The 15,112-nt window shown below is 39.8% G+C and overlaps 1 protein-coding gene across 1 annotated transcript; it reads left to right on the top strand.

Moving 5' to 3' along the window:
• Positions 1-6,168: 6,168 nt before the first annotated feature.
• On the top strand, positions 6,169-11,447 carry chrna9a (cholinergic receptor, nicotinic, alpha 9a). The gene is made up of 7 exons (XM_073474799.1): positions 6,169-6,214; positions 6,391-6,536; positions 8,052-8,206; positions 8,299-8,479; positions 8,996-9,347; positions 10,580-11,169; positions 11,277-11,447. The coding sequence occupies exons 1-7, from the start codon at positions 6,169-6,171 to the stop codon at positions 11,445-11,447; spliced, it is 1,641 nt and encodes a 546-aa protein (XP_073330900.1).
• Positions 11,448-15,112: the final 3,665 nt, after the last annotated feature.

Here is a 15,112-nt window from a genome sequence, read left to right as displayed (position 1 = left end):
GACCCGTACATGATCTTTCTTCAGTTCAGTCTTATATAGTGTAAGTTTATGTCTGTAAACTTAACATGAGTCTCTCTGTGTGTGTTCAAGGGTTTGAAAGGATGGTGTGAGGGAATGAAGGCTGTATGAAAAAACTAGTGTGTTAAAGACTTATTGTGGCTGAATGATAATGAAAGCTCAAAAATGACAACGTGGAACAGCAAACAACCAGGAAAACGCTCTGAAGAGCTGTTCCTCCCCCCTCACCTCATGCTGTCTCCCGCTCTTTATCGGCCTTATGTGGTGTTTAAAGCTGCTGAGGATGAGAGACAGCATGCAGGCTTTTCAAGGATACGCTGAAAAACAGCTAACCACATCCCAGCACACACACACACACACACGTGTTATGTTATAAAGTCAAACTTGACTCTAAGTTACTTTCTCAGTTACCATGTATGTTCACTCATTCACACAACCTCACCCATACATTCACACTCACAATACAGAGTCATGTAGATAACGTATACACAGGAGCCTCAGACGGCCTGAACACGGCGTGGACTCACTGAAAGTCTCCCTTGCTTGACGTGTAACTTAAAAAAATCCCCAAACTTCTCAGAGCATACTGTTTGACATCAAAGTATTGGATGTAATAAGCTTTAATAGTACTTTCAGTAGAAACCTGACACCATTAATGTCTTACAAGCTGTTTTTTTAGGACACTAAAGACAGAGGTGGCAAGACATCAAACGTGCAGAGTACGCAGAAATTCATTCATGAAACAGCTCTCCAGTTGAACAGAATTTAAAAATGTAGTCACATGATTGATTGTTAGTGTTCATGTTACACACTGTCTGTCAGACTGTCGGTAATTACAACGCTTCACTTTGAGAGTTGAGCATGTTCGACTGCCTGCTGTGGCCAGATCTGTCATCTCTCGTCGTGCTCTCTCTCCCACAGCTACCACAATGCCATATCCCTCTCTCATTGCCTGTCTGTCTGTCTGTCTGTCTCTCTCTCTCTCTCCCTCACACACACACACACACTGTATAGATGGTATACAGAAGTGTACACAGCGATGCCACTTCACAGTCAGTGGGTAGCGGTTGTTCTGACTTCTCAAGGGCCTCTGATGTTTTATCCAAGGAGCTGGTAAATAGGCCTTTTTCACTGTAGACATTTTGACACGGCGTAGCAGAGGACAGACCTGAACAGAACGAACAAGTATAATGATACAGTTTCAGTCAGGTGTTGTTTCAAGGTTGTGGTATACTTTCTGGCTCGTTGACAAAGCATAGTGGCGCAGCTATATGAAACAGAAGCATTGTTAAAGTTTTCCTGCTATAACAAGTTCATTATTATCAGGTAATTCTCCTGACGTATATCAAGTCCCATCTATATTGCAGTGGTGGATGGTACAGTTACTGAAGGTACTTGTACTTTACTTGAGTATTTCTATGTTGTGATACTTTATACTTTCACTCCACTACATTTTAGAGGGAAATACTTATATTTTTACTCAACTATTTAATAACTTTAGTTCCTTTGCAGATTCAGATTGACAGAAAATATAAGCAACTAATAAATTATTATGAATTATAAGATAAGATAAAACACTTTTTGCTTCCCAGCAGAAAATAAGGTAATTAAAAGTAGGTACACCTTTAACAGGTGACACATGAATGCATCAATAATTCTAATACAACAATCTCATAAACATGGTCTTTTATTTTTCGGTATTGTCCGCAGCATATATTTTGATGATCCAGCCTACTTTTACTGAAATAATATTTTCAATTGAGGGACGTTACTTTTTCTATACTGTGGTACAGCTACTTTACGCTTTGTAGACCCTCAACGCGCACTCTAGCTCGTGCACCCACACCAGACAGGGTGTGTGATAACACTGTCAGCTTAGCAGCTACAGCAAAGATTGTGGCTTAAAAAGGGTGTAAACAATGTCTTTAAAATAAATGTGGGATCTCTAGCCTTCTGAAAACACTGGACAAGCTTTATGAAGCCAATTTTTTTGTTTTGTTGTTGTTCTTTTACATTTTAAAAGTCCACAGCATTTCCATCCACTCGGGGGATAGCAGATAAAGACTGAAGTTTTATATTTGGGTGAACTTATCCTTTAAGTAGATTTTTATGATGATGTACTTTTACGTAAGTCATATTTTAAATGCAGGGATTTTACTTGTTATTTTATACACTGTGGTATTTCTACTTTTACTTAAATAGAAGATCCGAGTAGTTCCTATGCAACCTTGTACTGTGTTTTAAAGCACATATAGTTTGTCTTTACACAAATGATGCAACTAACTGACTTTAAAGGATAACGCTGGTGAGTTTCTATTTTTTTGTTATTGTCAACAAATCCCATAAACACATCAAAACTAACAGAGGGACTGATGTTTTAGTCCGTCTGTCAAGACTTTTCCACTTTCTTGCCCTGTTTGTTGAACAGCCTACAGCGGCTGTGTTCAATGTAACACTCCTGTTTCACAGCAGACATTTTGACTTGTCATGGTAGAAACAGGACAAGTGGAACTAATAACGCTGACGATGGCTCCTGCCTGTCCCACTTCCCCAGTCAGACGTGACTGTGTGACAGTTCGCGCAACACCAGGACCCCGACACTGAAGCAGCTCAATAGAATTCAGCCATTCGTTAATTTCATCATTGACACTTTTTCCTCCTGTGACATGTCAAAGTGTCTTCTGTCTTCTAGTGCAACTATGTGTTTTTAACGACAGTGCAGGTCTGTGCACAGAAGAATAACATGATATATACCTTTCATTGTTGGTTTTGTTGTTTGAATGGGATTTACAGACTGTAAAAATACAGAATATCACCACACCTGTGTTGTTCACCCTACTCAAGATTACTTAAGCATATGTAGCATAGACACTGCTGATTACTGAGGGAGGGCGATAATCAATGTATATACACACACACTTCCCTAGCTGTTACTACACCACTGCTCTTTGCTTCGTTCTCCGTGTCCCTACCTCTCTGTCTTTCTCTCACTGTCTCACCCTCTGAAGCTCCCCCACTCTCCTTCCTTTTCTGCCCCAGTCCCCAACTACACCCCCCTCCCCCTCTACACATCTACTGCAAGACCATCGACACACACACACCCCTGATATACTGTGCGCCATCATTACTATTCACAAGCAGTGCATACATGATACGATACTTTTCAATGTTTAGCATACAAACGCATATTAACATTACTGCTACTGACTTCTTCATCTGTCTGTCTCACTCACTCACTCACTCACTCACTCACTCACTCACTCACTCACTCACACACACACACACACACACACACACACACACACACACACACACACACCAACAACTCAACATTTCACCCTGCACACAGATGATGATCAGAAATGGTTTACAAAGAGTGACACTATTTCACACTTTCTTCCTTTTCAGACACGAGACACGCACACACACGCACACACACACACACAGACACACACGCAGACACACAGGAAACACCTGTCCTGTGCAAGCTCAGTACCACAGAAACTCAGTGACACATTATCTCATCACCATGTGCAGTTTTCTGCACTAAATGAGTAAAACAATGTCAGTAACATGCCTCACTGATGTTGTTTGACGTGATAATCTTTATAATTTCTATTTACTGTAAGTTTCAAGCACCCTTTATCCTCATTTTGAAGTGATTTAATCCAAGCTTTTACAGCTGCCACATAATTTAGCAAAAGTACAACACGTGGCTGCCTGGTACTCATACAGTAGATGACCATATTTACATCTACATGTATTTTAGATTGTAAAAAATAAAATATCTACAATCTATATAGATATATTCTAAAACCTGAACTGATGATGTTTGTAAATCTTTTAAAAATTTTAAAAATAAAGTCAATCAGAATCAGAAATCCTTTTATTCTCTTTATTCTGTGAAGCTGTGCCTCACATTTACACAATCTACAAGCTCTCTAATTTAACCAGAAACCTTTTGTTTTTTACTGTCCTGTTTCTCAAACCCTTCTAATGTCCTTTTAAATTAACCTTGAACTTTTAATGACCTACAGACACATCTTGCAGCTGAAACAGCCGCTAGATGACAGAGATATAAGTTATGGGACAAATTCGCGTAAGTGTTATCTTATCATTTTGATAAATAAAGGGTGGATAATATATATTTTCCCCTTTACCTGCTACATTCATTCTTCTCCCTGCTCATCTCTTTTTTCAGGAATTTTCTCTTTTCAAGATGGAGATTTTCTCTTTCTTACATTCTCCAGCGTCCATCTCAGAGACTCACTGGAGAATATGGACCAATATTATGAGTTTAATTGTTACAGCTCATATCTGGTCAAATATGGACTCAATATGCAGTATATCATGAGGACATATACTAAGATACCAGATACATATCACATGTGGTCCAAATACAACCCTTTTTTCATGTCTGGAAATAAAAGAGCTCAATATTTTTCTAGAATATTAATTTTATTTGTATATCTATCAACAGTAAATATGAATATCATCATATTTGGATCATATCTTGGTGTATCAGTCAATAATATCTCTGGATTCTTGTTTTTTTTCTTAGTAGTATTAGTAGTTGTATTTTGGAAGTACTATTTAGTGTGATGCTTGAATAAATGATCATATTCTGACTTTTTTTATTCTTTCATAAATAGACATAACAATTTGTTTTGCTTTTTAAACAAACACAAAAAAAAGGGAGACAAGATTCACTCTAGCATGAAATCTGTGTGTGAAAAAGTACCCAAAAGTCAAACTTGAGTAAAAGTAAAGAAGTCAAAATATGACTTTGGCAAAAGTGAAAGTCACTCGTACAAATAGTAAAAGTCTGAAAGTATCTGATATTAATGAACAAAAGTATCAAAAGTTTTTCTCTGGCATCATACAAGTAAAATTAAATTACGCATTGCCTACTGTTTACAATAAATTAACCAATTATCAGACTGAGTGATTATCAGATCCAATATTCAGTGTTTTATTACACACGGAATTGGTGCATTTTGTAAAATCCAATTGTTTAAACAAAAATAAATTATTAAAAAATGTGCTACTGCATTGTAACTAGTAACTTATAAAACAAATGTAGTGAAGTAAAAAGTGAAATATTTGCCTCCAAAATGTAGCGGAGTGGACGTCTGAATAACAGAAAATGGAAATACTTTAGTCAAGTACTTGAGTAAATGTACTTAATTGTATTCCATCACTGGAGTCTGGATATGTAAAGATATGACAAAAATAAAACTATGAATAAAAAGTTTTTAAAAAAGCACAACACAAACAAGGTTTCATGCATAAATAAAAACAACAACAATAACAACAACAAAAACCATCAAACTGTCAATAAAAAATCCACATCTTAAGATACTCTAAACCTTAAAGATTTCATGACAACATTACAAAGGTCAATCAGTTGCCTCTGTTTCTGGTTACTGATCTATCCGACAGCCTGCAGACAAATCTACTCTAATCACTGATCTACAACCAGTGTAAAGCTTAACTGTCCTCATCTTAGAGATTCCTGTTTACAGAGTGAAACCTGATCCTGGATCTGTGTGAAGTTGACAGCCATGCAGCGTGTATGACATGTGCCACATCCTTGCTGACAGCATGTTCATCTTGAATGACCTGAGCATCGGTCAGAAAGTGTCACAGTATGTGTGTGACTGACACGTCATTAGCTATGTAACGCAGTAAGGTTCAGTGTGTGTGTGTGTGTGTGTGTGTGTGTGTGTGTGTGTGTGTGTGTGTGTGTGTGTGTACAGCTGGTTGCGGTCATGTACTCAGTGGATAGGGCTGCAGGCATCACATTTCCTCCAGTGCCTGTGTGCTATGTGATACTGCAGTGCACCTGTGCATGTTTGTGTGTGTGTATGTGTATGTGTGTGAGTGATAGCCCCAGGTCCTGTTCCAGAGCAGCGATCATACACACACACAGACACACAGTAACAGAGGCGACATGCGACTAACAGCTAGCGAAGCATTCAGAGCTTCTGACAGGATGTAAGATTTCGAGAATTTTCTGTGGTCTCGGTTGCTCAGCCTCAGCAGGGCAGAATGGAGACCAGAATAGAGTGACGCTCTGGATTTGGACCCGGGCTGTCTCAGCGACTGCTTTGCTGAATAATTGATCCCTCGGCTTGTGACTGGTTGAAAATGAGGAAGGCAGCGTTGATGATTTGGATCAGCCTTTTGGTGCAAGGTCAGTTATGCATGATGGATCACTTTCATGTTCATATCTGATGCACAAACACTAGTTTGTCTTTGTAAAACCAACTCTACACTGTGTTCTGCTCTTCTCTCTGGTATTCCCTGACTTGTATCTACACCTAACCTTTGCTGCTGTCCCCACCCTCTGCTCTCATCCTGCCCCCTTAGTGTCCCATGGTGCTCAGGGTCATTATGCCCGCAAACTTCTGAATGATCTCATGGAGGACTACTCCAACGCTCTGAGGCCTGTAGAGGACACAGACAGCGCACTCAATGTGTCTCTGCAGATCACTCTGTCACAGATCAAAGATATGGTGAGTAGAGAGGAAACTCAAATTACCATACCAGCATAGATTTAGAGATATAAAACCTTATATCAAACCCCGGCCACATATAACCCCAATTAACCACAAAATAATCTCTTCACATGAGTCTTAATACAAACATACAGTTTATTCTGTAGCTTTTTCAACACATTAATTAAGCTAAATGATGCCTTTTACTGAAATATTCAAATTCAAGACATAAAGGTATACGCGCCATTACAACAATGGGAAAAGTACTGAATATCACATAACTCCAGAAACCAGCCAGATGCATTTGGGCCTTCTGGAAACACGAGTTGCAAAGTGAGGTTCACCTGTGGCTGCGTCAGAGTTTAACAGAATATTCCTGCCAAAAGATTACATTAATTCTGAGAAGACAGAGATCAAGATCTGTTGTTATTGAAAGTTACGTCATGCTTCTTACCGCCGCACGTTTCAGATACAGAGATTAAAAAGGTTTTATTTGTCACGCGCTCGTATATGTACAGAAAAATGCAGGGTGTCACAGGCTGCGTTAAATAAAGAACAATCATTAGATTTTATTATTGAGTAATAAAAGATTCAGCAAAGGCAGAGAATTTAAGTCGAGCTCCACAAACACTGGGTTTGACACCCGGGCCAGCTTGTGCAACTCTGTAGTCTGTTTCATTTAACCCCTCTGACGAACCCGGTCTGCAGTCTCTGTACCCGAGCTGAGACACCCGGGTGATGTCACTCGAGTCAGACTCCTCCAAAGCCATAGAAGTCAATGTGCACACAGACCGTGTTGCACTGAATTAACTCTAACTTGTGAATCTGTGAGGTGTCTCTTCAATTTTCTCATGTTCCAGTTGAAGAGCTACACAACAAATGTGTGGCTCCCAATTCAATACACCAACTGTGCTGCTGCCTTCAGTCTTCTGTCTCTGTTGGGACCAGCAGAGGCCAGCACTGAGCACAACTGTACTGAAGTACAAAGCCTCTCAGATATTTGCCTTTCTTTCTCACTCTCTCTTGCAGCTTGCCTACAGATCACACCGTAGCTCAGGGCCACAGTACATCTCTGACATGCTTGTGCCATATGAACCTCCGAGAAACTTTTAGGACGTCTGGGACTAACGTGCTGGTCGTTTTGAGAATTAGAGCATAAAACAGTGAAGCAGTTTGTAGTTGTCATGCTACACAGACCTGGAACAACACATCAGTTGATATTAGACAAGCCACGACTCTGACCACTTTAAGTCAAAGCTAAAAACTTTCCTTTTTTACACTGCCTATTCTAGCTTTTTAATAACTTTTGTTTTTAAAATTGTCTTTAATTTAATTAATTGTGCATCAAAAAATTCATGCTGTCATTTTCACTTTTGGTTTACTTTTAAAGTTTATTTTGTATCGCTTGCCTGTACTGTTGCACGTTTTATATTGTAACTCTTTGGCCTTTCTTTTTTAATTACCCTGCAAAGCAAATTGAACTGCACTGATGTATGAAACATGCAGTACAAATAAAGTTGCCTTTCCTTGTAGGATGAGAGGAACCAGGTGCTGACCACGTACCTGTGGATCAGGCAGGTCTGGTTTGATGCGTACCTGAAGTGGGACAAGGAGGACTATGACGACCTTGAGATGATCAACATCCCAAGCGACCTGGTGTGGAAGCCGGACATCGTCCTCTACAACAAGTCAGTAACAAGACACATATGTAGAAAAGGAAAAACATGAAAACACACAGAGAGATGTAGAAATGTGTCCTTTCCTCTGTATGTCTGTGTAGAGCAGACGAGGAGTCTGGAGGTGAATCCAGCACTAATGTGAAGCTGCGTTATAATGGAGAGATCGTCTGGGACTCTCCTGCCATCACAAAGAGCACGTGTGTGGTGGACGTCTCCTACTTCCCCTTCGACTGGCAGTCGTGCAACCTCACCTTCGGCTCCTGGACCTACAACGGCAACCAGGTGTGTAAAAGCTAGGACTCAACTCTGTGCTGATTGACTCTTAAAAGTGATGTTCTGCCCACACTCATCCCCTTCAAACATGGCTTCTAAAACATTTATATTATTATTTTGATGCCGGCGTCAGCTCTCATATACCCCTTTGTTTTTGTTTGTGACCAAATAAATTCCATGTTGGTTGAAAACGGGAAACAGTAAAGAGAAAAAGACAAATAGGATGACGTGATGTTTTTCTTATGCGTGTGTTGGTTTACAGTATTTATAGTGTCTGTTTATTTATGTTAGCCATGGTAATTAGTACAGATCATGTATCAGCCTCTTGCCTACAGTAATCTGTTATTGTCTCCGGTTTCTGTTCAGATAATTAAAGAGTGAATAACTTATTTAGCTGTTGTTTTAAAACTATATGTTCGAGGAATTACACAAAAAGTGTTTATTCTTCCTTCTGTTTGTTATTTTGCACATCCACGTGAGCATATTTGCACATGTGTTGACTGTTCTTGTGTGTCCTCTGCACAGGTGGACATCAGTTTGACCATGGACACCGGTGACCTGTCCGACTTTGTGGAGAACGTGGAGTGGGAGTGTCACGGCATGCCAGCAGTTAGAAAGGTCAAGATGTACGGCTGCTGCTCTGACCCTTACACCGAAATCACCTACACCCTGCTGCTGAAGCGCCGCTCCTCCTTCTACATCTTCAACCTGCTGCTGCCCTGCTTCCTCATCTCGTTCCTGGCCCCGCTGGGCTTCTACCTGCCGGCTGACTCTGGGGAGAAGGTTTCCCTCGGGGTCACGGTGCTGCTGGCGCTCACTGTGTTCCAGTTGTTGGTAGCTGAGAGCATGCCTCCTGCAGAAAGCATGCCCTACATAGGTTTGAGTTATTCTTGGCATTCAGCTTTGCCTCATTATTGAAACATTTAAACTACAGAAGCTCATTTCTACAGGAAAATACTAAATGGGTTAAAAGCTAGGGATCAGAAAAAGAAAAACATTCAATAATATTAATAAAATAAGTCAAGTTAACATTAACTTAACTTAGTACTAAATACTAACCTGACCTAGTAAGCAGTAATGGAGTACGAGTAAGTACATTTACTTACTTTTTAGGGTGCCTTTACTCTATAGTGTTTTAATTTCATGCCACTTTCTACTTCTACTCCACTACATTTCACTGTTCTACAATTGTTTGACGTATTATGTGAATTATTTTTTGTCATTTTTCATGCTAAAACATTTCATGGATCGGGCTTCACAAGTGTGATGATTTGCTGCTTTTCTTTTTGATTATTTTAATGTATTTTTTAGTCTTTTTTAGGTAATTGGGACGCATTCTCGCTATTTTTTTACAAACCAAACAATCAATAATTAGAGGACAAATACATGATGAAAAAAAATCCTTAGTTCCAGTCAAAAATACAAATAAATCCAAAATGCAAACAAACAAACAAGTAACCAAAATAATTAAATGATAGCTGCCAACTACAACGGTCTAATCCTGCTTTCATATAGAGACAGTACATACATACATCAGTAATAATAATCTAATGATGTATAATAGTATAACAGTCACAGGAGACATTTTTCTACATTAAGTTCTTTTACTTTAATATTTTGAGTTCATTTTCCTGATTATGGCCTAGTTATATACTTTTTTAAAATAACATATTTTTCTTGTGACAGTGATTTTACATTGTGGTATTCGTACTTTTACTTAAGTAAAAGATCTGAATACTCTAATACCCCCACTTCTGACAACAAGGCTAAATCAACATCTCATAATGTCGACTTACCATGAGTATTATTATTATTATTATTTTAATCAAGCATTATGTTTCTTTTTTTTCCTGGTAGAAATGGGCTTCCATTTAAAACTCAGTTCTGCAATTTGGAGACAATAATTTGCTATTAAATATGTTGATATGTCTATGTAGACTGGGACAGAGATTTCCATGGTCTTTCCATATTACTACTGATGATGTGAGAAGGTTGTATGTGAATCTTCAACCTAGTAGTCAATAAATTAAAACTGCTTTTCTGGCCTATGTGTCTTCTATTAACTATTTCCATGTCATAATGTGTCCTTTTCTTTGCCCTCTCCTCCAGGAAAGTACTACATAGCCACCATGACTATGATCACAGCCTCCACCTCTCTCACTATCTTCATCATGAACATTCATTTCTGTGGTGCTGAGGCCAAGCCGGTCCCTCACTGGGCCAAGGTGCTCATCATAGACTACATGTCCAAAATCTTCTTCGTCTATGAGGTGGGGGAGAACTGCACTACGCCGGAGAGCGAGAGGACCCCGCTGTGGCCCGACGAACCCCTTGGCGAAAAGAGCGCCTACTTTGATGACCGTTTCCATGACATCTACCATCATGAAAGCGACCCATACAAGTACAGCAACGGCCACAGTGTGCATCATAACAACAGGCATCAAAAAGGTCAGGCGAACGGCAAAGCCAACAACGGCCAGCACCATTACAACAACCATAACAGACTGGAGAGGGGTGAGGGGAGATCCACAAAGCGATACCACCACATCAGGAGGGACGAACTGGACTACCAGGCGGCTCCTCATTCACAAAACCTCCAGCACCTGAACGGAGGGCTGAAGGAGCAGCTCCTCTACTCTGCAGAGAAACTTCAAGTCCCAGCCTGCCCCTGCTGCTGCCCCTGCCTCCAACATAAACAGGTGCACACCGTTCCTACTACTCACTTTACCTTCTTATCTGATTACTCGTCTTCTTCTACAGTTTCTTTAAGTGCGCGCTGTAATTCATCTATCCGTCTCTTCCTCAGGTGGTGAAGAACATCCAGTTCATCGCCAACTGCTTCCGAGAGCAGAGAGCCACTTGTGTCAAAGTGGCAGAGTGGAAGAAGGTGGCCAAGGTGATGGATAGGTTTTTCATGTGGATCTTCTTCATCATGGTCTTCCTCATGAGCATCCTCATCATCGCCAAGGCTTCCTGACAGCCTCCTCCTCATCTTTTTACCACCTCCCTCATCGCTGGACCTCAGTGTTACTCAAGACTCACCTCATTTTTACCTTGATGCGACACAGAACTGCTTTTGAGAAATTGTTGATGTCAGTATTGTGTTATGTGTGTGTGTATGTGTGTGCGGTCGTGTACGTTCACTGTTGTTTTGTCTTTGCTTTGACATGAAGAGGACAAGGTCGCCACACACGAATCATTCATTTAAGTTCACCACGGCCTCTCGGTTAGTTAATGTCAGGTGTGCTTGCACGTGTGACGGAGCAGCGGAGCTGTAAGACAATCTAGGCCTCGCCTTGAACATGCATGGACTCTCTATTATTGATGAGCCAACAGCCAGACATCCAGCTATAGGCATTACATTACTTACATTACGTTTAAGGCAACCAGACAATGCTGTTCTCCAGAGTCAGTTACAGTAGATAACATCTGTAGATTAAATGTAAACACTCACCATAAACAACCTTAAAGAGGACAAGTCACGTGTCCTTCCTTGTGCTGACATTAAGAGACATTAAAACCAGGGGAAACTGATTGTTGTCTAGTTTAGATGTTAATAAACTGGTTTACATAAATTATGAATACTTGAATGTGCGACTGTGAGAGAATGTTTACCTTTCTTATCTTACAAATATCTCTCTTAAAGGCAATATTCAGACCTTAAATCCTACCTCCTAAACATGACTGATGGATGTACTGTACCTTTTGTCTAACATATGCTTTTCTAATTGGTCCAGTAAAAATGATAAACCTGTGAAATCTTGTTATTTAAGCAACAACATAGAAAAATAGTTGATTGTTACGTCTCATCCCCAGGACGAAGCTTTGGGTTAAAGACACAATATGTAGGAATTCTTCATTAAAATGTCTAAAAACAACTAGGTCTTTGTTATATAATTTGTTGAGTTGTGTACTTACATTATCCCAAATGTCTCCAACAATGTTCAAACTAGAGAAATCCACAAGTTTACTCAAATTAACGATGCGCTTCATTAGGCTGCCGTCCCTACTTCTAGATTAGGGAAGTCAGCTAACGTGACTAAATTTAAACATCTTATATGTCAGAAAAGTTGATTTTTCAGTCTCATTCCCAACTCCTAATGATGCTCTGGGTTTCCCAACTCGGAGTGAGACTCACAAATCAATTTTTCTTACAAATAGATCCTTTAAGGTGAATAAAACTTTGAAACATTACCTCATCTGAGAACGTATCATATGTGTTTATCAGCCGCAAACAGCCATTACCTTACTATGTTAGCTGTGAGCTAATGTTATCCAGCAACGGCACTCAAGGAGAATTTCTGCGTTTAAATTCAGGTCAACTCTCACTATTTGGCACTCACCAGAGTCTGTGATTCTCTCTCTTCCCCTCTCCTCTCTGTAATGTCTCCATGAAATAAATCACTTTTCCCATACAGCTCCAGTAGGCAGTCCACATTACATTAACGTCACATAAACACAGACAACGTAGGTCTCCTCTGTGGATCGTTGCTGCAGTCAGGCTGACAAACAGGACTGAAGATAAATCCACTTTTTTAATCCCGTACATATTATACGTTTATAATATAATTTGGCGCGACCTGCGCTGCCAAACCAACACCAAACAAATTGCCCGTATTTGACAACTTGGGGATGAGACTCAACAGTCAGCTACCTTTCTCCATGAAGTTACATTAAATGTGTTTTTATTCACTGCCCCAAGAACGACTATAATGTGTTATACATGATGTATGTACAGGCAAAACTGTCCATTTCTGTTTTGTTTTTTGCATATAAAATCTCTTCATTGTGTCATACTTTTCTAAAAGAATTAAGTTATTTCTCTCAATCTGATTAGAAAAATGAACTAGTAACAGAAGCATGTTACAGTCATACAGATGAAGACAATAAGCACTTGGTAGCAGCGAGGTGAGACTGGGCAGAAATGTATGTAATCATTGAAGTCATATACGCTATGATTTAGGACACAGGCAGCGTCACAGACACGAGGCTGTAACAGATCAGCAGGAAGTTTGGTTTCCATTCCCACTCTGGCCTCTAGAGGGCAGATAGACTGTAATCACAGAGGATTCAGTCACTGAATGAACCCCATGCACAGCAAAGTGAACATACTGTATACATGTGCCAAATAGAAAGCTTAAAATCCTGAAAGACAGGGAGCCTGAGAGATGAAGCAGATCATTTTAATAACAGTACCATAGGTTAAAGAATATGCACAAAAAAAAAACAGCACAGAAAAATAAACAAGAACTGATTTTAAGGTTTAATTTATTCTGCAGGACGAAGTTTGTGAGGCCCACAGCTTTAATAGAACAGTATTTCTAAATCTTCAATGTAGAAATAATGAATCACAAAGATATTAGTTGGAAAAAGATCCTTTGACCAACACAAAAAATTCAGGAACACATTATTTCTCGCACAAGTGAACCTTCTCATACAAGATTTAAAAGTGATGTAAATGGGGGAAGGGTAAATGGGAGCATTATGTGACCAATAAATAAAGAGGTATGAGATATTATTTCTGATTCACATGCACAGAAATGTTCCAGGCTCAAGCTGGAGTTAATTCTAATCTCTATTAATAGGTGTTCTCATTTCCAGAGTCCAAATGCCTCCCCGACACACTGAATATCTTTCTGTAGGCAGAATTCAAATAGAGTAAATTAATAAAGTCAGAAAAAAGAGAATATTAATAATAATGGTTACACAATCCTTAAAAGATTGAAAAGAAGAATCTATTCTACTAAAATTCACTCTTATTGTTGTTGAGTCTGAGATGGAAGTCTCAACAACACATCATGATAAAAAAAGTCAATAACTTGTCTGACAGGTGACTTCGGACACACCAACCTCTGCCTCTGTCTGCTGGGGTCTGGAAATAAATACACATCTTTTGGCAGATGTGTCAGCTCACAGTTTAAGTGTTGAGCAGCACAATAAGAAAGTAACATGAAAGAATACATATATTTGATAACAGCAACATTTGTTATTGGATATATTTACAGCCATGTTAGTGGTGTGGCTGCTTAATATAGCTCCACCCTCTTTTTCAAATATGGTCACCTCTGGCTCCAAAAAAAGGAGATGGCATCATCAAAACAGCCTCACAGAGCTGCTAACATGGCTTTAGACCCTCAGGCAAGAAACATGGACTGTGCAAGTACGAACGCAGATGCTTCAAATGACGCAAGATCGCTTTCACACATCGTTGCGTGTCACCTGAATAATCGTGACACAACGCAATTGTGAGCTGCAGTCTGAGTGTTGCAGCCTGGAACAACAAGAGACGGCTGACCCCATGCGTTTGATTCACTTCCATCCAAAACAACCACAGCTGACCACTCTGACGAAGCTCCAGCTCAACATGTCTGCATTCATCGGCATATTTAAGGCACTTCGTCACTTCCTCTCTCCTCTCCTTGCCTCCTTGTCTCTTCCTTTTGTGCAGTAGGTAAAGCAATACACATTCCTCCACAGAAACAATGTTTGTTTACTACTGCTGTCATGGTAACACTCTGATTAGCTCTATGTTGCCCTTTTGACTCACATGTGTTACCTCCACCTGTGTGTAAGAGCGCTCGTTGAGTACGCTATTTGGGGATGCGTGTTTGTGCCAGCTGGGCCGGGCGCTGTCATTTCAGT

This window comes from Pagrus major, chromosome 1, assembly GCF_040436345.1.
Source record: "Pagrus major chromosome 1, Pma_NU_1.0".
In the NCBI taxonomy this organism is placed as follows: Eukaryota; Metazoa; Chordata; class Actinopteri; order Spariformes; family Sparidae; genus Pagrus; species Pagrus major.
The sequence above is the reverse complement of the archived record's forward strand: the minus strand, read 5'-3'. Positions and strand labels throughout refer to the sequence as shown.

What these genes read in the sequence shown, in the direction of transcription:
- chrna9a (XM_073474799.1), top strand. Translation starts at nt 6,169, where the DNA reads ATGAGGAAGGCAGCGTTGATGATTTGGATCAGCCTTTTGGTGCAAG. An exon ending in GATCAGCCTTTTGGTGCAAG is followed by an intron (nt 6,215 to 6,390) that starts GTCAGTTATGCA and finishes CTGCCCCCTTAG; the next exon opens with TGTCCCATGGTGCTCAGGGT. An exon ending in GGACCTACAACGGCAACCAG is followed by an intron (nt 8,480 to 8,995) that starts GTGTGTAAAAGC and finishes TCCTCTGCACAG; the next exon opens with GTGGACATCAGTTTGACCAT.